This window comes from Lactuca virosa, chromosome 9, assembly GCF_052849685.1.
Source record: "Lactuca virosa cultivar CGN04683 chromosome 9, Lactuca_virosa_CGN04683_v6, whole genome shotgun sequence".
In the NCBI taxonomy this organism is placed as follows: domain Eukaryota; kingdom Viridiplantae; phylum Streptophyta; class Magnoliopsida; order Asterales; family Asteraceae; genus Lactuca; species Lactuca virosa.
Window position 1 is genome coordinate 201215295 of NC_136434.1, and position 26952 is coordinate 201242246.

At 32.4% G+C, this 26952-nt stretch overlaps 1 protein-coding gene across 1 annotated transcript; it reads left to right on the forward strand.

Annotated features, from left to right (window-relative positions):
• The first annotated feature begins 7964 nt into the window (after positions 1 to 7964).
• On the forward strand, positions 7965 to 10628 carry LOC145138772 (putative bifunctional methylthioribulose-1-phosphate dehydratase/enolase-phosphatase E1 1). Its single transcript, XM_079072794.1, has 9 exons — positions 7965 to 8212; positions 8292 to 8435; positions 8839 to 9018; positions 9087 to 9242; positions 9364 to 9513; positions 9683 to 9784; positions 9928 to 10037; positions 10111 to 10229; positions 10355 to 10628. The coding sequence occupies exons 2-9, from the start codon at positions 8331 to 8333 to the stop codon at positions 10450 to 10452; spliced, it is 1020 nt and encodes a 339-aa protein (XP_078928920.1). The 5' UTR covers positions 7965 to 8212; positions 8292 to 8330; the 3' UTR covers positions 10453 to 10628.
• The last annotated feature ends 16324 nt before the right edge of the window (positions 10629 to 26952 follow it).

A 26952-nucleotide genomic window follows, 5' to 3' on the forward strand; every position in this document is an offset into this window, starting at 1 on the left:
TTGTCGTCTTTTCACCGACAACACAACTTAGTTTAGTGATTAAAGAAAAAGGCAAAAAGATAAACAAATGAAAAGAAGAAGGTATTGCAAGATTAAAACGCAAAAAATACATAGCATCAAAATATTTCAACATACCTTCAAATGAAAAGTAGAGATGAAGCATATGGTTCTATTGATGTGATTAGTTCAGTGGGGGGAAAAAGATACAACTGGGGATGGGGATGATATAAGAGATATGAGCCGAGAATATAAGGGGGTATGACGATGTATTAACGGGTTAGTGGCGGTGGTGATAGAGGTGACGAAGGTGGTGACAGGCGGTGACGTTGATGCTAACAGTAATCATCTAGGGTTTATTTGGTGAAAGAGGATGGTGTAGAAGATGAAGCAAGGATGTGAAATATTTAGAAGGAAGAAACGATAAAGCCAAGATCAAGGAAACCGGGATTCAAATAAAATCCTGATTTTCAGGCTGATAAAATGCTTTCTAATTTGAAATACTGATTTTCAAGAAGGAATGGAGGATTATGGACGAAGAAGGTTGCAGGAAATAGAGTAAAAGGTTAGGAAGGGCAATTTAGGAATTTCATGTAGTAAAAAAAGCAGGAAAAATAACTCGAGGAGGGCGTAGATACATGCCACATGGCATTTTGGTACTGTTTTATTATAAGAGATGATTATCTTCCTAACATATCAAATGTTGACATGTGTCATATTTAATGACACATTTAATGAAATTGATAATATTTTAATACATTTGTTATCATTTAATGTGGATAGGAAAGTAATAGAAAGAGAATGTAGGAGGATTTTTAATTTTTTTTTTTAAATATTATTAAATTATTTTTTTATATTAAAATGGTAGGTAATGAGTCTTAAAACTTATGGATTACAACTTATGAAAATATAAAAAATTTCACATATTAAAAGAATAATATAGTTGGTTTTTATTTTTTAATGGTCGGATGAAAATAATTTAAGCTTTTATGAAGTTAAAAAATTGTAAATTAGACTTTTAAAAAAATATAGCGGTTTTAATATACTAAAAATAATAATATAGTGGTTTTTCTAAAAATTAGATAAAATTATGTTAGGGTTTTATAAAGTTTGCCCTTTAAAAGTGGAGAAACAAAACAAAATAGGATAACTACATTTTTTTTAAACATCGCATATTCTACATAACTCGTGGCATGTTTTTCTATTTAAAAATGTCTTATAACCAAATGATTTCCGATGTGACATACTAAGGGTTAGTCGATAACGTTTTTAAATGTCAAATAGGTGAAACATAGATGTATATGTCGATGACATGGTCATCAAAAGCTACGATGAACAAAGACTACAAAATCACATCAAGGAAACATTTATTACACTCTAGTCTGCTCGGATATAGCTTAACGCCACAAAATATACTTTGAGGTCGAGGAAGGGAAACTCCTTGGATATTTTGTTGTTAAGGGGGGCATCCAGATAAACCCAATGAAGGTAAAGGACTTCCGAGAAACACCTATTCCGAAATAGCTAAAAGATATGTAGTGAATTGCAGGAAAAATGACATTGCTCGATCGGTTTATAGCGAAATCAAAGGAGAAATCCCTCCTTTTTCAAAAAACACAAGGGATGTGCCAAGAAAAGCAACTTCAGTCGGACAACAAAGGTAAAAGAAACCTTGTTAGCGCTAAAATAGCTTATAGAGGCTCTTAAACTTAGGTAGTTCGACACAGAGAAAAACCTTATCGCATTACTTGTCAGGAGTGCCAAAAGCCATCAACGTCATACTAATAGTATCCCAACGCAAGTAACGACCTCCATTATAATTTACACCCATGCCCCATCGTTATTACTTTCTAATATTTGCTATTATGTTTTTACTTTGAATGTAATAATATCTTTACTATTTATGAGTGTAAGTGTGTGATGGTAGATTATCCCAACATGTTAGTGTAGTATCTTTGTAATATGAATGTCTACCACTATGTAGCAGATTAGTTTTACAATCATTGGGTTTACCACAATCTGTGATCTTATATACGATATCACCAGACACGGACATGTTCCAAGCAGAGCTTTCGTTGGATTTTTTTGTGGCGATTGGGTAGGAGGGTTTCTAGGTTGTAAAGTGGGGGCAGCTCCCACCCCGTGGATGGCTTGCTGACTTCAGGTGCTCTATTCGTTAGAAATTGAATAAGAGAAGCAAATATGGGTTATAGTATAGTAGAATCGATATCAGTAATCATCTAGCGGGGACAGTTTCACTTATAGGTTAAGGGTATTGTCCAGGGCGGTTTTAAGGTGGTGCCCGGTGTGACACCAGCAACACCTACCTTTCGTGTACGTAGTGGAAAAAATTTTGAGTTTTTTAAATTTTTACATGTTGTGCCACTATGTAAAAAAATCGTGCAACTACGTAAAAAAATTTGTGCAACTACGTAAAAAAAAATTGTGTCGCTCTATCGGGAATTACCAAGGCCAAAAATATAATTAGAAGTTTGCAACTTATAATTAGCTACATAGGAACCCAATGTTTTAATCCACTAATGTCTATTAATTGTATTTGTAGCCCAATGCCACAAATAAAAAATGAATTGGACAAAATAGCTCAATCCTCAATGCTTGAAAGTGTTCGGCAATTAGAAGAAAGAAAAAAAAAATCATAGCCTCTTGTTTCTTTTTCTTCCCTTCTGTCCGGTGTTGTTCCTTCGTGTTCTTCCCCCTGCATCGACAATTGACAAAGATAAAGGGAAAGGTGTTGTTGCTTGATTACAAAAATCGACTTCATCATTCCTCCAAACCCTAGAAGGCTATAATGAAGCAAGTAAGTATTATTGATATTTTGAAATTTTACTAATTCTTTTAGGTATTCGAAATTGGTATGTTTTTATTGAATTTATTACTTGACTTGGCCACTTGGGTGAAATTGATATGTTTTTATTGAATTTATTATTTGATTAGGTGTAATTCCTATGTTTTATTGAAGTTATTGTTTTATTAGGTTAAATTGCTATGTTTTTATTGAATTTATTGTTTGATTAGGTGATAAGGTGAAATTTCTATGTTTTTATTGAAGTTATTGTTTGATTATGTGAAAGTGCTATGTTTTTATAGGTTAAACTAAGTGGTTTTCTTACCAAAACACCACGACCTAATCCTAATGAAAGTGGTGAAAGATGTTCCTAATTGCCATTGCTCAATCGACTCCAAGTAATTCTCTAAGCCCTAGCCTAATAATGAAGCAAGTAAGTATTATTAATACTTTGAAATTTTACCAATTTGTTTAAATTTTTTGAAATTGCTATGCTTTTATCTTGACCTGGTGAAATTGCTATGTTTTTATTGATGTTATTAACTTATTGCTAATTTTTGTTGAAATTGAAATTGTATGTATAGGTTTATATGAAATTGAAATTGGTCCTTGTATGATTAATTGATTGTTTGATTGTGTTACTTGTTTGGTCTTTGTATGATTGTGTTATTTGTTTAGGTTTTATGAAATTGAAATTGTATGTATAAAATGTTAATTTACTTGTTTAGATTTATATGAAATTGAAATTGTATATAAAATGTTATATGAAATTGAAATTTTTTAGGTTTATATAAAATTTGAAATATATATGATTGTGCTACTTGTTTAGGTTGATATGAAATTGTATTTATAAAATGTAAAATATGTATACTTGTGTTACTTGTTTAGATTTATTAGTTTGAGTGCATGAAGTGATAAAGTGTTTAATTGAAAAGTTAACGTGTTTATCTTTAAATTCATGATGCTATAGAAATATGTTGGTTGTGTTACTTGTTTAGGTTTATATGAAATTGAAATTGTGTATAATACAAAACAAACTAATAAAAGTACGTTGTTATTAAAAATATGATGCTATAATTGTAACATCCGGATTTTTAGGGACATTATTGTGTATGTTAATCTTGAGATTTAAGGAGGGACTCGACGAGTTGAGGGACCAACTCGCCGAGTCAAGTCGGGTTTCTCCCGTGGATTTAATGAGTGGACTCGACGAGTCCGAGGAGAGGGACTCGTCGAGTAGGCGCTGATTTGAGAAACCCTAATTTCCGGGGTTTGGGACCTATTTAAAGGCACCTATAGCCTCATTTGCGGCCACCCTTTCCCTGGAAGCAAACCCTAAAGGTCATTTGAGCTAGAAAGTGAGAGAGAAGCTATCTTGGGATTTTTAGTGCATCATTTGAGAAGAAGAGAAGGAGATCAAGCAAGGATCAAGAGGGGGAAAGTTGGATCCAGTGATAGATCGTCCAGAGCTTCTGAGGAAGGTAAAAGTCTGCACCTTTCTTATTATTTTGGTTAGATCTCATGTGTTTGGAGTTCTAGGGCTTTTACCACCTTTGGTTTGGGACTTTGAGTAAAATGGATTAGCTAGAAGCCTAGTCCTCAGATCTGGACCTTGTGAGGTCCCTAGAGTCCAAAGGTCCCAACTTTATTCATCCAAATGAGGATTGTTGTGCTTAACACCTTAAGAAGGGCTTGTTTTGGCATTTTGAGGCATTTATGCCATGTATGAACGTAAAGGTCGAGACTTTATGTGTCTCTGGTGTATTAAAGGGCTAGATCTAGGGTTTGGAATGAGAGATCTGACTTTGGACGTCTGAATGAGGAATCAGACCGAGGGGACTCGTCGAGTCCATGAGTTGACTCGACGAGTCAGTGAGGGTTTGTCCCGATGAGCTTGAGCATGCGATAGCTCGACGAGTTGGGGGTCAACTCGACGAGCTGAGCTGGACTGTCACGAGATTTATGAGGAAAGTAAGTGGACTCGACGAGTCGCAAGGGTGCACTCGGCGAGTCGGGTCAAACATGGACTGTTGACTCGAGTTTGACTTCTGTTGACTTTGGGGCTTTGATCAACATAAGTAGTAGAGACCATGGAGGGGTAAAATGGTCTTTTATCCACTTCAAAGAGTTAAAGAGAGGAAGAATAGCCTTCGGTCGTTAGAGTTGTGATTAGAGTATCACTTAGAGATATTCATCCCTTGTGTTAGGTGGAGGCTAGTTCGAGATTCGGGAGTGGGGTCTTTACTTGCTGCTGGTCAGGTGAGTCTTCTCACTATACATTACCTAGAGTGGTATTTATGTGTAGACCGGAGGGTCTTGTATGCTATGTGTATATATGAGATTATGTGCATTGTGTTATATGTATGCTATGTGTTGTATAGACCGGACCGGAGGGTCCAACGATACAGACCGGACCGAAGGGTCCAACGAGCTACGGGACTGGAGGGTTCCACTGAGACACATCGACCGGAGGGTCGTACTATAGCCTCGAGTGGAGTATGTGTTGTATGTGGTATTTTGGGGAACTCACTAAGCTTCGTGCTTACCGTGTTATGTGTTATGTGTTTCAGGTATCTCAGAGGATCTCGGGAAGGCACCGACTTGATTGTACACACCAGAGAGAGAGTTATGTTTTGAGGATCCTGGATTACTAATGGAGTTGTGTTTGTAATTTGAATAAACGAGATTTCTATACAATTTTCTATGAAAAGTATGCGTTTTTAGAATGAAAAATTTGTTTGAAAAATTACGGTGTTACAATAATAGAAAAAAACACAAAATAATATTTAAAGTACATTTCTATAATTGAAGAAAAAAACAAAAATGAGATGCTATAAGTACTATAAATATGAAAAAGAAGTGAAAATAAAATGACTTAATAAATAACGTAATAAAAGTACGTTGCTTTTAACATAACTGCAAAACTTATTAATAGCAACATACTTTTATATTATATTTGACCGGAAAAAAAAATTACAACAACACCTACTATCAATTCCTGCGTCCGCCCCTAGTGTCGTTCATCTTTACTATGCATCATAATGTCTAAGAAGACACTTCTATGCTCACCATATATAAGTACTCATTACCTGACCAATAAAACATATATTACTCCAACCAAAATAATTAGGAAGACTGACAAAATTACAATCGAGCTCGAGGAATATGATATAGCATATCGTCACAAAACTAGCCTTAAAGGACAATCGCTATTTAAGTAACGTACAACACAAAGAGCCAGAACCAGTAAGGGATCCTAACATGACGAACAACATAATATCATACATGTGTAGTGTATACACCAATGGCACTTGCATCGAAGAAAGCTTTAGAGGTTGGTTAGTCTTAGTGAGTCCAAAAGGGACAGTCACAAATGCCCTTAATTTGACTTTCACACGTTAAATGATGAAGATACTAATAAAACAATATTGATACACTCGGTGGCAAGTCTAGAACAGAAACGTACGTGGTTCACTATTTAAATAAAATCAATATATCAATAAAATAGTAAAAAAAATACGGGTAATTATATTGGGTTATTTTCTCTTGCAAGTGTATCAAACGATGTCTAATATCTTTAAATATTTTGACACTTGAATCATTATTAACAGTATCTAAAACAAAATTTTCAATATATGACATAAACTATAACTTAAAAATTATATTGGGTTATTTTCTTAATGGGTACTTAAGTATTTGGCCTATTGAGATATAAAATATGAGCTTTAAAAGTTATGAATTATATGAACTTCTTTGTCAAGAAAAACAAGGTAGGTTACTTATAAAATTTTAGATGGTTCATAAATAAATTTTCTATATTAGTTGTATAAAAAAAGAATTAGGTGGATCAAGCAACACACCTTCCCAATATGTATACTCGCCACCGGATACACATACGACTGGGAAGGGAAAATAGGCACATAACACTTAAATGCATTTGTTGACTCGATGCTAGTCGCCAAATAAGTATCAGGAACATACAAAGCAAAGGAGCCATGTATGCACTATAGTTAACAAGTGTCTAGAAACTAGCCAATGGGATAAAATCTTTTTCTAATACAACAATACCCCCAATAAAAAAGCAAGTGAGTGAGGTGCTAACACGTAAAGGCTTCGAAAAAATAGAAATCAAAGTCATTGGAAACAACGAGCCAAACTGAATAACTTTATATTAGCATCCTACCAAAAGACCATTTTGATTCAGAGCTGCCTATTAACGAACTTGCGGTAAACTTATTTCATAAATTTTCATTTTGCTTTATTTCATACGATCAACGATCCTTATATTGACATAATATTTTACAAACAACAAACAACAAAGTAGCTATTGTTAGTCAATTACCTATGTCAGAAATATACCTAACTTTATATTACATAGAGGACATGTATTTGATGTTACTATGTATTATTGAGTACATGTCATGCACACTATACACATATTGTTAGATGTTTGACACTACATACACAATATTACATATAAAAACGATATTTTACGATTATTACATTTTTGACAGACCATAATAAATACTTGAAATAATAGTTTTGTGTCTGCTCTTATCTCTCCCCCATATAAAAGATGACGCCATTGTATGTAGTGTGCATGACATGTACTCAATAATGCATAGTAGCATCAAATACATGTCTTATATGTAATAATGTAAAATTAGGTATATGTCTAGGCATCTAGCGTATTATTGTTTCAAGCACGATACAATTATTATTGTCTGTCAAAAACATAATAATTATAAGATATCGTTTTTTATATGTAATAGTGTGTATGTAGTGTCAGACATATAATAGTATGTTTGTAGTGTGTCTGACATGTACTCAATGCATAGTAGCATTGAATACATTATTACATATATGACGTGTATTTGATGCTGCTATGCACTATTGAGTACATGTCATGTACGCTGCACATATACTATTACATGTTTGATACACGACACACACACACCCAAGCACAGACATTTGAATTCCCGGTTTCGCTTGACCATGAATTCCACCATTAACCCCTAGAAATTCCCCTTTAATCTTGTTTAACTTTCATTTAACCTTAAATTTCACATTAATTTTTAAATACAAAGCTCTAAATTGAGTATTTATATCTATAAATAAAATTAAATTAATCATAAGTATTATTTCAAGGGCGGATATTCCCACCACCCACAGCCGACGACATCCCAAGAATACAAAGAACGCATCGAAACCAAATAACTGATCGCTGAGCTTTGCCGTCAGTTTTACCATTTTGGTTGAGTCTCCGGCACCGGCGGTAGCATCACTGTCAAAGTTCACGACGATTCAATCTCAAATTCCGACCAACTCATCATCATGTCCCCCTCCATCTCTCTCTACATCTACATACACGTGTACATTTGTTTAAATCTCCAGGATATATATTCTGTGGTGATAATTTTTCTTCATATTTCTGATTTTTTTTTTTCAGAAAATTTCAAAATTAGGGTTTTATGAACGAATATGTCAGGTGTCCAAAAGGAAAGAATGGTAGAAAGACGACATCGACATGTATGTGTTATCTCCAACTGGGTCTCTCCTATATTCACCATTACCAAAATCTTCCCCTCAAAAACCTCCTAGATGCTCAGATTGTGCCCCTCTTTTCATGAAGGTACCTACAAATCCAGTAATTGTTTTCATTTCATTTGAATTCACCATCTGTGATTCCATTTCTAGTTGTGCATTTGATCTTTTTATCTGGGTATCAAGATCTTGGATCATGTTCTTGTGTGGTATATGTATATGCTTGCTGATACATTTTCAATTATCACTTTAGGATTTACTACATATAACATCATTTGTTGAGAATTGATGAAAAGGATAAGAGCAAACCACACTATAACATACAAAAACTCTGTATACATGTGATTCAGATCATTGATTTCGAAATTAGGGTTAGGGTTTTACGATTAGAGGATGGGCTCCTAGAACACTCAAAATTTCAACTTTCTTTCCTTAGAATCACCTATAAGTTTCATATCAATTCAACTTTAATACAATTCACAATCCTTCAGGCAAAATGCAACCACTATCTCGTCAATTCAGCCATCAAATTTCACCAATTGGGCATCGACCCATCAATCCCGACCCACGGGTCCATCCATAATCCCAAACGGGTCCCACATCGTTACACTTCAAACACATCTCTCAAGGCCGGGGCACTTTCGTCAAATAACGATACTCCAACTACCCCAGTAAGTAATTTTTATAAACTTTACCACTTTTTTTTGTACGATTAGTAATATAACGAATTTTGTTACAGCGTTGTGTTGTTTTGGACATTGAGGGGACAACTACACCTATTTCGTTTGTTACAGATGTTCTTTTTCCATATGCACGTGATAATGTCGGCATGCATTTGGAGGCAACTTATGATAGTGATGATACTAAAGAAGATATTAAATTGTTACGCACTCAGGTAAGTTTTTATAAATTCAAAAGTAAAATTCCTAAGTGAAATCTTTTTTGGACAAAAATTGCAAAATCAGCTATATTCAGGGACCAAAAATGTAACTTCAATTTGTTTTTTTTGCTTATAGGTAGAGGATGATTTGCAAAATGGAGTTATTGGTGTGGTTCCTATTCCACCTGATGATGCGGAAAAAGAGGAGGTGATAAGTGCATTGGTTGCTAATGTTGAAGGAATGATAAAAGCCGATAGAAAGATTACTTCTTTAAAACAATTACAAGTAAGAAAAACCAACATTTATAAACATGTCTTATATTGAATAAAGTTTTGAACTTTGTAATACATAAATATAAAATAGGAAAATTGTGGTAAAAAGAGTAACGTCTGTTGCTATTTGCGGCAATTTGTCCATAAAAAAATCAGACGGCTAACACTTGATGATGATCCAGGGACACATTTGGCATACCGGGTTTAAAAAAAATGAACTAGAAGGAGTTGTTTATGATGATGTTCCTCAAGCTCTAGAAAGATGGCACGCTTCTGGTGTAAAGGTTGGTTCAAACTTTTGAACCTGAACACCTGAGCCAGGGTCGAGCCTGGATTCAGGTTGGTTCAGAGTTGGCCCATGAATCTTTTTTCATAGGCCAACTCGTGTCTTTACCTGACCTTTAATTTTCAAGAAAATTTTGGTCAGGTGTATATTTATTCGAGTGGTAGCAGACTGGCACAACGGTTATTGTTTGGATATACGAATTATGGTGACTTGAGAAAATATTTATGTGGATTTTTTGACACCACAATCGGGTAATTTTTTTTATGGATATTTTTCCGACCCGTGGATCTTGGATCCGTATCATGAAGTTTTACTATTTTTCAGGAACAAGAAAGAGACAAAAAGTTACATTGAAATCTCCGAGAGCCTTGGAGTTGACAAGCCGTCAGACATTTTATTTGTGACGGATGTTTATCAAGAAGCTGTAGCAGCAAAAGCAGTTGGTACAGTAAAATCAGATGCATTGATGGGTTGTACAACACAACCCATCAATGCATTGTGTGAGCTGGATTAATGTTTTTATTTTATTTTTATTTATTGTGTTGAGGTCTAACCATCATTGTGTTAGGTTTGGAGGTGATGATTTCTGTTAGGCCTGGGAATGGACCGCTTCCCGAGAACCATGGATTTATGTTGATAAAGTCATTTACGGAAATACCCTTTTGAAAGTTCTTTTTGTAGCATGTGGCGTGTATGGTAAGATGTAAACCATGAGCAACTTATGATTGTGTTAGATTTCTCAAGAATATATGTAAGCTGAAAAATACGGATTCTATTAACATTTGAATTTTGAACTTTTGGTCCTTGAAAATATATTTTTGGAATGCTATTTGTCCCTCATCCATTGGCATGTTAAATTCATAAGATGAACTGCATTATCGATTTTTGCTTCACAATAGGGGCTCCAATAAAAGATTTTATTAAAACCACTAGCAAGATGCTAGAGAAAAGAACATTATAAACATATTACAAGTAAAGTTAGATTTTGTAATCAACCAATCCAATTCACCTCACATTTTATGCAGCTAATATGAATTCAAAATTACCATTGGTTGACTATTTTGTCAAAGATGAGAATTTTCTTTGGTTTGTCTTGCCTAAAAAGTAGGGCATTATAGAAATTTCAAAGCATTTAAGCACCCGTAAAATATATAGCACCACCACATTAAATCTTTTCCTTGGAGTTCCATTATGTTGCCACGTGTACGCCCAAGTAATAACATCATTAATCGAAGTCGAGTTCAAGTTATCAACCCCTCATCAACTTGAAATTTGACTCCATAGAGAAATAGCCAAAATGCAAGATGTGAAGAAATGGTAGGTGGTTTCATTGTGATTACCACATAAAGGACATAAAAGGGATTCCACATCAACGCCCATTTTATAAAGATTCGATATAGCCGGGATCCGATTCAAGTGAATTAGCTAAGCCAAAATATTTACCACCACATGTATATAAAGCCCAATTCAAATAAAAAAAGCTTCCTATTCCAAGTCAAGCATCCTCTTTACTAGCCATTACTAACCATTTTACCTAAAAGTAATGATTCCAAAGAGTCTCCAAATAATTAATTACAACTTCCTTTACTTGGAAAAGCGACATAATAATATAGAGTTGATTAAAAAGACAGCTCATTTTACTACCATATAGACACTCTAATTAAATTTTCAAATATTTGTATTGGTTGAAATTGTATTATTTTCCGAGAAAACTGATTATATATAGTTAATTATAGGTTGACTTTTTATAAAGGTGATATAAAGTGTTGTTATATAGACACCTCTACTCAAAAGCCAATAATTATTTTGGCTTTCTTTTTTAATATTATTATATTATTATTATTATTTAAATATTATTTATTTTAATAATATTAGTTTTTTATTAGTACTATTTTATTTTTTTAACATGTTCAATATATATTAAATGGTAATTTTTTTTTCTTAAATCAAATTTTAATGTGTTTTTTTTTCTCAATAAAAGTTATTATACTAAAAAAAAGTGTATATATTTTATATTTAGGCCACTGTTTTTTACGCCCACTTTCCCTCCACGTTATCCACTCACTCGCTTATTTATTTATCTATTTATTGTTAGTACTAGGTTATAACCCGTGTACTATACGGTTGACAAAGTAAAACAATATTAAAATTTAAAAAAAAAATTAATATTAATCATATATATGCAAACAATTATTTTATTAAATAATTATATATTTTGTCTATAACTGTATGATTTTGTAAAATGGTTTAAATATATGAGCAATGTTTTTTATATCTAGATTAGTGATTAAATGATCATGTTGTACAATGAAATATAACATTTAAAAAACGAAATAATAATAATAATATAGACAATCTATGATGAATATAATGTTTTTTTATTTAAAATTAAAAAGTAAGATAATATAGGAAATATACATGAACACTCTTGCATAGGTCTAAATCATATAATTTTCATAAGAATATAACAAAATATACAAAAAATGAAATAGAAATATTGTATAATGTTTTGTTACACATACATGATGTTTATCTCTTTTTAAAATGACCAAAAATTTGAAAAAATATAAGAAATTAATAAGTTAGAGGCAATTTATAAAAAGATGAAACTTAATGGAAAAGTCTCATTTATCTTTGTTTATTAGCATAAGCATGTCAAAGGAAGTCGGTTGCTTCCCTGAAACATAAATTTTAAAAAATCAAGTATACAATGACAAATATCTAAAAAACCAGTAAACATGAAAATCACATAACGTATTAATATTTGCAAAAAAGTTGAATAGCAAGCTATTGGCTTTATCACACATCTCCTCACCAACTACATGGAAGATTTAAAAAAGTTTGTAAAAATCGAATACAAGTAGTCAATGATCAAAATGATTAAGCAATTCAACTAATACTATCAAATGAACTATCAAGTAGATCGACTCATTTACTACATAAAAAGTATGTTGATATTTCATATATTTAAACATTATTACAAGTATGCATCGTAATGGAAATGTGACAAATAATGAAATCTTTGGTAAAAGATAAACAAATTTCCTACCAAACATTCTAGTATGAGCACCAATGTTACTCACGATCTGCAAGCTTGCAAAGTGAAAAGAAAAGCTCATTTTCATAAAATAAATAAATAAATAAATAATAGACAAACCTGAAAATATATTATAAAGAATCATTAAAAACATATATTTCCGAAAAATAAAAAATAAAAACAAACTATTATAATTGCACAACACATGTTCATTTAAACAAATAAAAAAGAAGATGAAACCATTTTCACATCCATCATTGCCACAAAAAACGGAAAACGCTTAAAAAAACACAACGATTGATAAGAGGACTATAGAAATATCATTAGCACCTGCATAACAATGTAGTCTTTCTCAATTTCATTATTCTTAAATAAAGACCAAAACACCCTCATTATATAACTATAATGTACTGAAACTGTATATAAAATCAATAGGCTGAAACTATAATTTTAATGCTGAAGTTAGGGACCAAACTATAATATACCCTTTTAGATAACATTTTTTTCCCATTGTTGCATCAGACCTCTATAGTGCCACTCCAACAATCCTTTTATATGCAGAGAGGGACAAAACATATATTTCAACCATCCTTTGATAGAGCCCAAGGAGCAAAACTGTAATTTTAGTGTTGATTGCTTATAAATTAAAGATAAAATTTAAAATCATATTTACCTTCTTTCCTTTTGAGAAACATTATGGATTAAATGTTTCACCAGGTAAGTTTTCTTTGCACCCTTACTATCTATATTGCACAGTCATCAATTTTAAGGACTGATATGTGGTTAAAGTTAAAGAGGTAAAAAAACAAAAAAAATAAAAACTTACCCTAACACATCAAATTTCAATATGCTTATTTCCATAATTGAGAGTTCTTTATTCCCCAGTATCCATCACATAGTACTGGAAGTTACAACAAATAATTCTTTTAAAATATAAATAAAATTATTACAAAATGTACCCTTTTTTCCTCTATCTCGGACGATTTTCTTTTCGTTGGGTTGTTTTTCAAATGGAGCATACCTGTCATGTGGTTTTTCTGTCAGGCATGATTTAGATATCTGGTAAAGAAAAAAATTATTTGCAAAACAAAAATAAATCAGTTTACATTTTAATGTAAGTTGGACGTTTCCATCTATTCTTGAACTTTCACAAAGTGGGAAATAGTCTTAATAACATGACATCTAATATAACTCAAATAGCATTTCATTCAAAATCACTTCATATCAACTGCAAACTACAAATGACTACTTGGAAGAAAAGTTAGATATAAGAGGAAAAACATGAAATCAATGTACATACTTTAAATCCTTAAATAAAGATTTCAATACCTTATGACGAATGAAATGACAGGCTGGATCAATTAATTATATATATGATTGGCAATGGCTAAATATAATCCCCGATATATCTGCCTATTGCATGTATTCAATGTTTTATCAACGACTTTAAGAACGTTTTCTCTTCAATGAAAAAAGAGATATGTTTTACTGCAATTTACAAAAAATAGTCAAATTGCAATTGGTTTGACCTCGTAAGTCAAAACAACACTACCAATGGGATTGATAGTGACTGAAGCATAAGTCATCAACTCCTTGAGCTTGACCAACCTGTATACTTGTTGATTGCTTAACCGTTGCCCGTATTATAATGTATGTGTAACTGTACCTGTTCAAAAAAAATCAAGGATTATTGCAAGTAGAAGATTAAAATCTAGTTAATGTTACCTTCAAAAAGAATTGGAAACTCAAACAACATACCAACTTTTAGTTGAAGCTCAACAACATCAAGGCCGGTGGATTCTCATAGACCATAAAGTGCTCCTAGCAGCAAGGACTTACGGTTACTCAGGCCTATGATTCCCATGATTTTGCCTTTACATACATCTTGACTTACATTTCAAAGAATCAAAACTCCTTTCTCTAAATATATCTTCAGATCCTTCACATGAATATTGGCTTGTGATTCATTAAACTCGCCATCTTCGTTTACATTAATAGTGAATGTTTTTGCACATCAACTGTTTGTTAAAATGTCAAAACCAAATAAAAGCGATCAACAAACAATTGACAGAGTTTAAATTACCAAGACCGTGAAAGGGGTTCAATAGAATTAGTCATGAAATTGAAATTACAATGAAGTATTTGTATTAGAACTGTTTTTACCTTCAAATTAAAATCGAACCAACACAGAATAGTGTGATCTCACATAGTATAATCTTCATATCTTCATCCATGTACTTCGAGAACTACTTTAAGGGGTAGGAATTCGAGGAGCTTGGTGGGTAAGAAACGAAGAGAAAAAGCGAGGATTAATTCTGACGAGATATGAAGTCAAATAAAGCCCTAGTCAAACCAATTTAATTTTGGAGCTGATTTGTTTCCTGATTTCTGGCGAATTAGTTTTTGATTTGTTGATGATAATTTCTTACTGATTTTATCGGGTCGGGTGCATTATTAATTAGAAAGAAAGGAAACTGACGAGGAAAATTAGGAAATATAATCGAGGCTAAAATTATGGCAAATAAAGCAGGATAAAATGTTTGAGCGGGAAAAGATAATAGCGGCTTCTTATAAGGAGGACACGTGGCATATAAGGATGTAGAAAAATTGACACGTGGCAGTTTAAAGAGTGTTTTATTAGAAGAGAAGATTCTTTTCTGATGATAAAAAAAATTATACTTTTTTAACATAAGTTGCAAAAGAAACTATAAATATATACAAATGAATGGTGGTGATCCGTTAGATGAGATGGAGGCCAAATGAATGTGAGCCGATAGGGTTTTGAGGTTCTAAGAGGTGATAAATGAAATGAGCTTTTTAAAATATTAATTAAAAAAATAGTTTATAAAATAAAATTTTAATAACAGTTTAAAAGCATACGATTTTTTATAAACAAATATGTGTTATTTAATATTGGGAGTTGATTTGTATACAATAATTTTTATCCATACATAATAATTGATGCTTTAAAATGTTGTACTGTACAACTCTATAATGAATAAATTGTTGTGTATAGTAAAAAACTGTTGTGTACAAATCACTTCCCTTTAATATTTAATAATTACAAGTAAAAAAATTATTTAATTATTAATGGTGTTTGTTAATCATTAATTAATTATTAGAATTGTCTTTTTAATAAAGATGGTCAAAAGTAATGATTGATTGTTTATTTAGCCAAATGAGATGTCTTTTTAGCCAACCCTATATGATAATACTTCCCAAATACATAACGACTTCTATCATCCATCGAAAGAGTATTAGTTCACTTGAAAAGTTTATAGTATGTGCTAATACTATCCAATATATATTTTAAAAGGATTTTTGATTTAGGAACAAAACTTTTCATCTATTAGTTTTCATAAAAGTAAGACACCTTTAAAAAAGTATGCAAACTTATTATTATTATTTTAAAATATTTATATAAATTTGCTAGTATAATGAGTTGAATGATCCCTTAAATTTCATGATTTTTAGAGTTTTTTTTGGGATTTTATAAAAATATATTTTTTTTAAAAAATTTCATGACTATTCATTTTGTAGATAATCAGATTTAAAGAAGTTTAGCTTTTTTGATATTTTCCTACAAAAAAAAAAAACTAAACAACTAAAGGGTAAAAAAAAAGGGGGAAATTAAGTAATCTAACCATTTTTTTTTGTATTTTTGAAAAAAACCATTATATATATATATATATATATATATATATATATATATATATATATATATATATATATATATATATATGCAAAATAACCATCGTTTTCGGAATGAGCCATTTCAGACTGTGTATATGGGTCGACATATGAAAGACCTTCCGGAATGCCCATTCCAGAATAATCCGACTTGTTCCAGATTTCGATTTATAAAACCATTTTTCAGAGTATATTCCGACACATTCCAGATCTCGATTAACAAACAACTCCGACACATTCTGGGTAATACTATATATTTCAGAGTTAAGATATGGAACACTATCAGATATTCAACAAACAAGATATAATTTAAATCAATATGGATCCAAGTTATGCAAGTAATGATGAGCCAAGGTTCTGATACCACTGTTGTATTTTCTATGTATCTAAACACACGATCATGCGCAGAGGAAAAAAAATAATCCTATGTGTCCATGCACCCTAAGGCTCTAAGTTTCATGCTTTTATTACTACTCTACTAAAAGATAAAACATAAAAAAGGAAGAATAACGTACCAGTTATGTAGCCATTGATCTCTATGCTTGGGATTTTGTCCTCCTTAAGGTTGATTGGATGAGAGGACCCAAACCAGAATCTCTCTAATGGTATCACATCCAATGAACACCAAAAAGAGAATAAAAATAACTAGGAGAAGGGATCAAAATTTTACAAACCCTAATAAGGGTTAAGAATTTCGTTTCCTAGGAGAGGAGAACGAAGGAGGCAAAACATCAAGCCAATTGAGCAAATTGAATGAGATCCTAAGCACACTATTTATAGGCCTTGGATCCTTACCCTAATTGCATCTCCATCCAATGTGGGATAGATCCAAATTTCATTCTCCCCTATCCCTTTAGGGTTTTTGGAATATTCAGAATAACCAACTATTGATTAATTAATATTCGTCCCCCTGAATCAATTTAATTCCCAAATAGTTTTTAATTAATAGTTAAATCATAATAATTAATAAAATAAATTCTCGTTTATTTATTCTACTCGTTTGGGTCATGAGGGCAACCTAAAAACACTAAAAACAACAACAGAAGCTTTAAAATTAGAATAAACTTAAAAATCTTTTTTACCCAACAAATATCATTTTGCAAAGCATGAAAAGATTAACAACAAAAATAGAAGGAAAAAGTGATATAACATTTGAGGGTTATGATTTATCTTGGGAGGTTAGAAGTTGATGAAGATGGAAAACGACTCAAAGGAGAGGTTCTCCATAAGTATCCACCAAATAAGGAAAATCCACTTCAAGATACTAGTCTTCACTTATATTAAGTTATTCTGAAGCCGTTAATACTTATACAAAATAAGCCTTAAGGATAAGCAACTTATAAGAACTCTAATACTTTACTACACCCTGCAAGAAGGATGAGAGGGGATAATCTAAAGGCTCTCAGATTTGGTAGCCAAAGAGAGGAAGAAAATAATGAAAAACTAAGCTAGTTTTTGCTTATTTCCCATCTTTATATACTTGTACAAATGTACTAAGTCAATACAAGCAATTAAGGAAAGCATGGGCTACATATGACAAGTATGGAGATGTAATAAATAAGACAACACACAACCTCTTCTACTAGAAAAAAAGCTACGACTTTGGCAAGCAAAGTCAAGATCTTTGAGTGTGTCATACTCCATATCATAACTACTAGTTACATTGCAACTAAATGGTTTACTCTAAGTGCCCAAAATGTTGTACATAACCTCAATATTCATACCATATGATATTTACTAGTTTTTGTTCCCGTTAATTATCATTTCCTAGAAAATATAATTTCCAATATGATGGTAAAATTATTATTTTCATAAAATAATGTTTTTCCAATTAAATACAAGTGTTGATAATATTTATTAATAATCAAATTACTTTAATAAATAATCAATAAGTAGTAAATTACTACAAGGTGTAACCCTATAGGATCATATGTCATTAGCAAATATCATTCTATAATGACTCTTGGGTATAAAGATCTTTCAATCTCCCACTTGCACATGAATCATCATAGATTGATATAGATAGTGGTGAACGTTTAGCAACATTTCACTGCCCCCCAAAAAATACGACGGAGAATGTCCTCCATCAACATCCAATTCCCAAAAGCTCAAAGCTAAAATTGATGTATAAGGTAAGTTCAGTTATCCCTTTATTATATACATCATGTTGAACATGAGATTCAGATCATAATCAATCTCGTTTGGTGTTCAAATTTGGATAACGCACGTTAGATGTATAGCGCTCAACACATAAGCAGAAAACATCCCATCTTAAATACACAAGTCTCTTGCATAGTTCATACCATACCTGAAAATAGTCTTTATAACTGTCCTGTTAAGGATCAACAACTGACCACATCAAAGTATAGCAATCCCTATACTTAAGTCCCACTATGTATCTCAGGTATTAAGGATATAAAGATAATACATCTTTATCCAATATCACTTACAAAACCGATCTATGAGGTGATCTTGATGTCAATCAGTTCAATAACAGTTCTCTGACAAGTACCTATAAATCTTGGTTACAACCACTTGCCTACTTTCATTTAATGAGAGTTAACCAATCCAATTCATATTAATCTTACTTCATAATCGCTCCAACAATTATAAACAACTATGAACTTTAGAATAATAAGATTATTCATGGATTAAATATGTTAATATAGAACGCAACAAGTATTAATGTGATGATAATATCCCAATATATCAAAACAACACAATAGTTGTCACAATGTTCCAATGTCCAAATACTAAATCCAAATCAAATCCCATTTCTAGAATGACAAAGTCTGATAGCTCAAGTGTGACCATTCATGTTCAGCTTAAATAGAAGGACTTTATTAATGGGTCTGACTAAATTTAATTTATGTGAATTCTGCGAATACGACCATCTCCATATTTGACTTTATTCTAAGTATAGTTAAATATATTGGAGAATATGATTGCTGTTTAGATGAAACACAATAGACTAACAGTAAAGACGATTATGGGTTGTTTTTCTATTGGTTCATAGTGATGTTGATTGCAGGGAAATTATACTTGATAGAGGGTGAAACCAATACATGCGCCATATCATATCACAAACGATTGGCGGAAATTTTTTGGGGGTACAGGGATAAATTAAGGGTCTATTTGAACATTGTAGTATAATATAAAACAAATTTAAGTTTATGTAATTATTACTGTAACACCCGTTTCTCAAGTATTTTCATTTATAGCTTAACGTATAATTTTCTTGCAAAATGGTCCTTACGTGGGGCGTAATATACTAGGAAGGGGTGTGAAACGCGGGGGCTTAATGCCCTACACATGGGGTACTAGTCCTACGCAGGGCGTAAGTACGCAGTGCCCAAACCCAAAATTTTAGGGTTTTAACCCTATTTAAAGACCTTAAATCCCTTGAGGCCTCTGTATACTTAGCCTCCACTCTCTCCAAATAGCCAACTCGAAACCCTAATCCCTCGTGAGCTTGTTTTGAGGCTTTTTATGTGTTTTGGTGCATTTTAAAGAAGAAAGAGTCTATCATAGTGGTGTGGTGTGGCTCCAGCGTGAAGATCCAGAACTTTCATCTCATTTACCAACTTCAGGAGGTATAAAGTTCTCACATTTATGGTTCTTTAGTTTAGATCTAGGCTTGCTTCTTGGTTTGTATGATTATGGTCCCATGGTTTTGGTTCTTGTGAGTAAGAGTTACTCCAGAGCTTAGGATTAGCATTTCATGTTGTTTTTGAGGCTCTTATGACATAAAAATGGGATCTTGATGGTTATATTTCACCCATGCATGAGTAGTTAGCCATTAAATAATGTTATGAAACCAGGGTTTGGATTTGGGCTCTCTTTATCCATGCAAAGGCATAACGTTGAAGACTTTATGATTTAGAATGCTCATTAGGGTCAGATCTGAGTATTGAGTGTAAAATCTTAATGAAATAAGTGCTTAATGTGAGTTTTGGAGCTTGAGATAGTACATAATGCATAATCCAGGCTACTCCACGTGTAACATGTTGGAGTCCCATTTTCTGGTTGAGAGCTCTGCGCCCCACATCGTAACAACCCAAAATTTTCAAACTTTTCCAAAGCAATGGTTATAAAATCTTTTGAGGATGTAACCCACATTTAAGAAAAACTCAGTCCCATAAAAACATTTATAATTAAAACATTGGGTGTTACCATTAAGCATCATTACAACCATAACAAGCAAATAAGAATTACATCAATAAAATTAATAAGGAACTTAACAATTTCTACTCCATTCTCTATCTCTTGACTTCTAACTTTCATTTATCATTCCTTCTCCTTAACTGTAACCTGAGATACATGACATTAAAAGAGATATGTAAGACAATAATGTCTCGTGAGCTACATGGATCTATGAGGCAAAAACATTTATCACATTTTCATAAGAACATTTCGTCTTTTCAAAACGTAGTTTTAGACCACAAACATTTCCATGCAATTTCACGGAAAACTATTTTCATACACATTGTAAATATCATTTCAAAAGACATCTTTCCACATTTCATTCTCTTTTATCATTAAGGGGTAATTTCGGTATTAAATCGTTGCCATTTTTATACTTAGGGTACCCCCAAGTCTAGACCAAGGTGGAAAGAACAAATCAATACTTTCCATGATTTACATATTTCATTCTCTAGACCTCTTACATCATTGCCCGAGCATCTTTCATTCTTTCTTTACTTTCCAATTCTTGTCATTACTTCTGTTTCTTATCACTACTTTCCATGATTTACATATTTCATACTTTAGCATCATAGTACTCATTTCAAAAGTAAAACATATATACTTCAAACATTTCAAACACGTTATCAAAACATTCTTTCTTTTAAAAAAATGTTCTTCGCTCTTAAAACATTCTTGCCTTCAAGGAATTCTTTCAAAACATTATTTCCAAAAACATTAAATATTTTCATTTCAAAACTTTTCAGATATCAAAATATTGCGTTTCATCATCATAAAATCAATTCTCCATGTACCCCAAAGTGAGAAAAATGCCAACAAATACTCACCTCAATCACATGTAGGTTAGTTAGTCCTCTTCTAGTTCATTTCCTTTGAGCAACACTCTCAAACACCACTTATATAACAAGTTAGTAAAGGTCAACCAAAATGACCAAAATACCCCTCAAGGTTTCCATTACTAAATTTTATTGCTTTGAGCTATTCCTTATGCAAAAAGATGAACGTAGGTGAAAACCACACATAAATCCGAGTATGTATGCAAAAGTTATGAGGAAAATACTAAAATTTAGATTTTGGTCGAGCCGGGCACTCTGATAACTCTGCGTGGGCCACGTGCTTGACCACACAGGTCGCGTCCTGAAACAACCAAAATACACCCAAAAAGTCACTTTTTGAGTCTTAAACTTGCTTGGATGGTTTTGGTCTTTTAGGTAACCATTTGTAATACTTTTAAAGGTTTTCAAGCACTACTAGATGACATTTTATCATGTCAAACATTCAACTTAATTCATTAAGTCCTCAATCAAAGCGTTATGTTAACAATGTTTACAAACACTCAAATGAAAGGGTTAAGAGCTCAAATTGCTCAAGAACACTCTTTAACCAATATGACTTATTCCCAAATTATTTAATACATCATTGGGTGTTTTCAAGAATATAGTACCATAATTAATCTCATTGCAAGTACTTAATCCAACTATGGAATCCTCAATTCTATTCCATGTTCCTAAATTACCCTTGGGTCAAAACAATCACTAGGTCTGGAACTTCACTAGGATTCCTTCATTTTAATGTTCCAATACATATCTAGAATGTTAATTCATGTTCATGAATGTCATTCACTTCTTAGATGAGATTCATTATGTAATTATCAATAGATTTTCCAAAATGCCCTTATAGTTAAATATTCCATACGTCTATCTAAAGATCATTCAAGACTATGTTTTTGAATCCAAATCATATTATTAATATCAAATCATGTTTATGAGTATCATATACTCATCAAATGCTCATGTTCAAAGTGTTCCATTGTTTCATCACAATTTCCCTAAAACCATCTAAAATCCATGTTTATGCAACATTCTACCATCATAGATGTGTTTGAGCATTCTAATTGGATTTATTGCTTCTAAACATCATCTAGGTCATTGAATCCATTACAATATAACATATAAACATGAAATCCCCAATTTGAATTTCTAGGGTTCATAAGGGTTTTCACCCAAATCCTCAAATCCATCAATGGGATGATTTGATTGAGAATGGGATCATCAAAACAATTCAAGGGAGGTTAGAAAACTAAACCCTAATCATCAAATGAGATGACAATTGCATATAACTCTCAACCCATAGATGAAATTCAAATTCTACACTAAGGGAGGAAGAGAGTATACCTTGAACCACTTGATTTCTTCACAACTTGTAGCAAATGAACCTAGAAAGCTTGAAATCGAATCCTAGGGTTTTTATTATGCTTGAATCGCCATTTCACATATTTCCTTCCCCTCTCATCGATCTCATATGGCTGAAATGAAGATGGTGCACTCTTATTTTTGGATTTTTCACATTTGGTCTATAGTTTACATCTTTTGTCAAATTTGCTATTACTTCATTTATTTTCACACTAGGTGTAAGAACCTTGTACCACACGGGTTGATTAAAAACAAGTTATATATGAAGATATAAATATTAAGTATTTTTTTAAAAGAAAATGTTAAATATGAGGGTGTAAACATTAAGTATTTTTATAGTAAAATTTCAAAATAAATACAAACAAATGATGAATAAATAAATAATTCAATTTATGCTAATAAAACTAACTATGGAGAAATAATTATATTTTTGTCATATTTGTGGTTTAACCACATTTTTTTAGTTTTATCAATGAAAAACAACAAAGTTTGATTATTTTTCCTATGTAGACCATTTTTTGCCTAAAATGACAATGAACTTTGAAAGAAACATGTCAATTTTGAATTATGTATATTGAAGGAAAGATATGAAAATTTGAAAAAAAAAAGAAAAAAATTAATGACATATTAATTACTTTCTATAACCTAAAATTAGAATAGTTAATTAAAAAAATTGAAAACTACCAAAAAATGACAAGTGGAAATTAATTTCTAAGAATTAACCACAAAATTACATGTGTTAAAATTAATGAGAGTGTGACGTGGTAAAAAAAATACCTTTATTTATTAGAGTAGATTTGTCTAAAAGTTTGACATAACAAGTCTTCCTCCATCCATTATATGAATTTGGTGGTCCTTTCCACTAACTAAGTCAACCCTTTGGTCAACCAACTTTGCCAATTTGATACTTTTTTTCACTTCTAACTTTCTAATTTCATATCAACTTATGTTATGATTATTCCTTTATGATTTAACTATATAAATCATTTTCATTTATTTACTTTATAAATTTAAGAACCTAGTCTTAAAATTTAGGATGTTACAATTATCTACCCCTTAAAAGGATTCCGTTATCGGAATAAAATCGTGAGCCACCTCATTAGATCTTTATCCCGTGACTGTTCAATATCTTCCATGGCTACATCACCTTGGTAATTTTGTCACAATTTCAATCCGTTCTAATAATTTGTAGTACATCATTAGGGGCTATTAACCTTCTTGGAAACTTTTACCCCTTAGCCCCCTTTCAACTTTTAACAACATCATGTAATAAGGTTAACCAACCTTAAGTCATACATCCATACATATACCAACAAGTTTTAAGTCATTTATGAAACTTTATCGAGTCCTTCCAACCCTTAAGTCATCATTTGACCATCTCTTTACTTAGGGGTCGTATACTGAAAATCCTGATACGCGGAAAATGTAATCAATGCATCTTCAACCCACTACTGTCGAGCCTCAATCACCTCCATGTGGTGAGCAAGGCAACATATATCAATCTCTGGCTCTGGTCCTGTTGCGCTCCCTAAAGGGAAGGTCTACGTCTCGGGCGCCTCAATGGCTCTGGTGCTGGTGCTATCTCCTCAGCCATTAGTGTGGCATAATTAGGCCATATCCTCAAGATGCCATCATCGCCATGTAATATAACCCTCATCATCTCCAAAAGTTGTTGATTCATAATCTTGATGTCATATCGTACCATCCTCATCGTAATCTCTCTCGTCAACAAGGAATAAGATCAAGCCAATCTAGTGACGAAATGCCCTCCACAAATTGGGCTATCCTAAAGAGCTCCTCTGACCTTACGTGCCAAATACATCGCTGCAACAATTGAGAGGTTCATGTGCCTCCCCGACGTGATAAGTGCCCATTAGTAAAATACATCGGTTGAAGGCACCCTCTCATGATGCTTGTGATGTGTGAGAGAGATAGAAATTAAACTATGCAATAATTGATAAGTAGTCGAACGAATCATATTTTCTCACGTAGTTGATGACACATACACACTACCCGTAAGTTCAGCCTAATGATCACTCTCACTGTAATCCCTTGGTAATGATGTAATACAAGCACTAAGAAACTCCCGAAAGTGGATGCTCCTCGTCTCGGCCTTGGTGTAAATCCCAAATCTTATAGCAAGCTCAATCACGCTACACTCTCTGCTAACACCACTGAGCCTAAACGAAAATGCAGTTCTATCATCATAAGCCTTGGTAGGATCGAAAGTAACTATCACAAAGAACTCCAACAAAAACTCTCCATAAGCAGGCTCCTTAACTTTGAACAAATTGTCCCAACCGCGACATGTAAATACAGTACACCACGTGCGTCCAAGTAGGTGTATGTCAAAAAACCTCTTATCAGGTCATCCTGTTCAGGACGCCAGTTCCCAGTGAAATGATGGTGCTATGTCAATCTCTTGGTGAAGCAAATGACCAAGCCTACTCCGATAACTCGAAAGTGTTTTGGCATTCAAGTTACTCGGGAATTGTAAAAACCGGTGATCAGTCAATTCTTGGGGAGCTTGATCCCGATCACTCCTTTGATTCCGTCTGGCCATCATCCTGTAAAAAGAAACACGGAAAACTAATCAACACAACCTAGTAAAACAGATTATGGAAAAAAAATAAAAGAAAATTATTTTCAAAAAACAATTATATATGTATATGTTGTCATTATAATACCCTCCTATTGATTTTGTATTATGAAAACAAACTTGTTGAAAATGATTATTTTGGAGATAGTTGTGCAAAACTTCAAGAATATAAAAATCGAAATGTTTTACTTGTATATTTTGTTTTCTTTTGAATTTTTGTTTTTTGGACCCGTAGTTGTCATATTCGTTTTCCGTCCCTTGATGGGTCTTTAATTTTTATCTCATTTCATTAAATTTTATTTTTTTAAAACTATCAACTTACATATATTTTAAATGATGAGTGCTCCATTAGAATTGGTAATAAAAGGAAGACGTTGTTGTGGACTTTGATTGACTCGGTGTTATGGAACATTTGAAAAGCCTGGAACAGGTTCGTTTTCAATAAGATGAGGTGAAGTTCAATGTAGCTGGCTAATGACATTCAAATTGAAGTGTTTAATTGGATCAAATATAAAGCAGGGATTATTTCGATAAATTTGTTTGATTGGTGTTCTTCTCCTGTCATTTTTATTGTATAGTGTAACGCTTTTGACGCCTCTTCCGACGTTCAAAAATATATATACATTTTAAATTTTATTCTTCGATCTATATTTTTAATTATCATAAGACTTGAACCGGAAGTAATAACAAATTTCAATATACCTATACTACAGGGTCACATAAGTCATAACCTTTAATATTTGGTTTTTTAATAATGTCGGTAAATGGATGCATCGATAGACAGAAAAGTATATCTTTTCATTTTACTTTTTATGGTTTTCTGGAAATTAGTTCTATCAAAAAATATTAAAGCTAGAAAACAAAGGCATGACGTAAAGCAGTTATTCAAAAAAGACAGCAGATAGATCATATTATGACCGTTCAAAGTTGTCTATCTGCCAAATATCTTGGTGGCTGGGACCCACCGTTATTTTTATAATTTTAGATAAGAAAATGATAAAAGCATATTCTAACATCGCATTAAATCATTTGAGAGGCTTATGTAAAAACGAATTTACTTATATTTAGCAATAACTTGCAATGTAACTAGCTGTTTTCAGAACGGCGGAAAAGTATATTAACCAAAGGAATTGTAAAGGGCAAACACGTATTTTATGTTGAATTCCAACAACAAAGTGAGCACCTAGAAACTTTAGAATTTTTAATATTAACCACCAATCTTCAAGCATCGAAAAACAGGGACAATACACCTTGAACAATAGAGTAAGAACCACCATTTGTCCATAAAACCATAATGATGGAAAACCCCTAAATGGCAATGTACTTTAGTGGATGACTGGATTCCCATCTTCAGTGGAAACAAACAACAGATAGCATAGGTTTCACCAGTAAGCAATATAATAGGTCTAGGGATCACACACCCAAGCACCCAACATAATAAAGAA

Bases quoted from the DNA above. Each gene is read 5' to 3' on its own strand.
- LOC145138772 (XM_079072794.1), top strand. From the start codon at position 8,331: ATGTATGTGTTATCTCCAACTGGGTCTCTCCTATATTCACCATTACCA. The intron at 9,514-9,682 runs GTAAGAAAAACC...ATGATGATCCAG, and splicing joins CTTCTTTAAAACAATTACAA to GGACACATTTGGCATACCGG. The intron at 9,785-9,927 runs GTTGGTTCAAAC...AATTTTGGTCAG, and splicing joins GGCACGCTTCTGGTGTAAAG to GTGTATATTTATTCGAGTGG.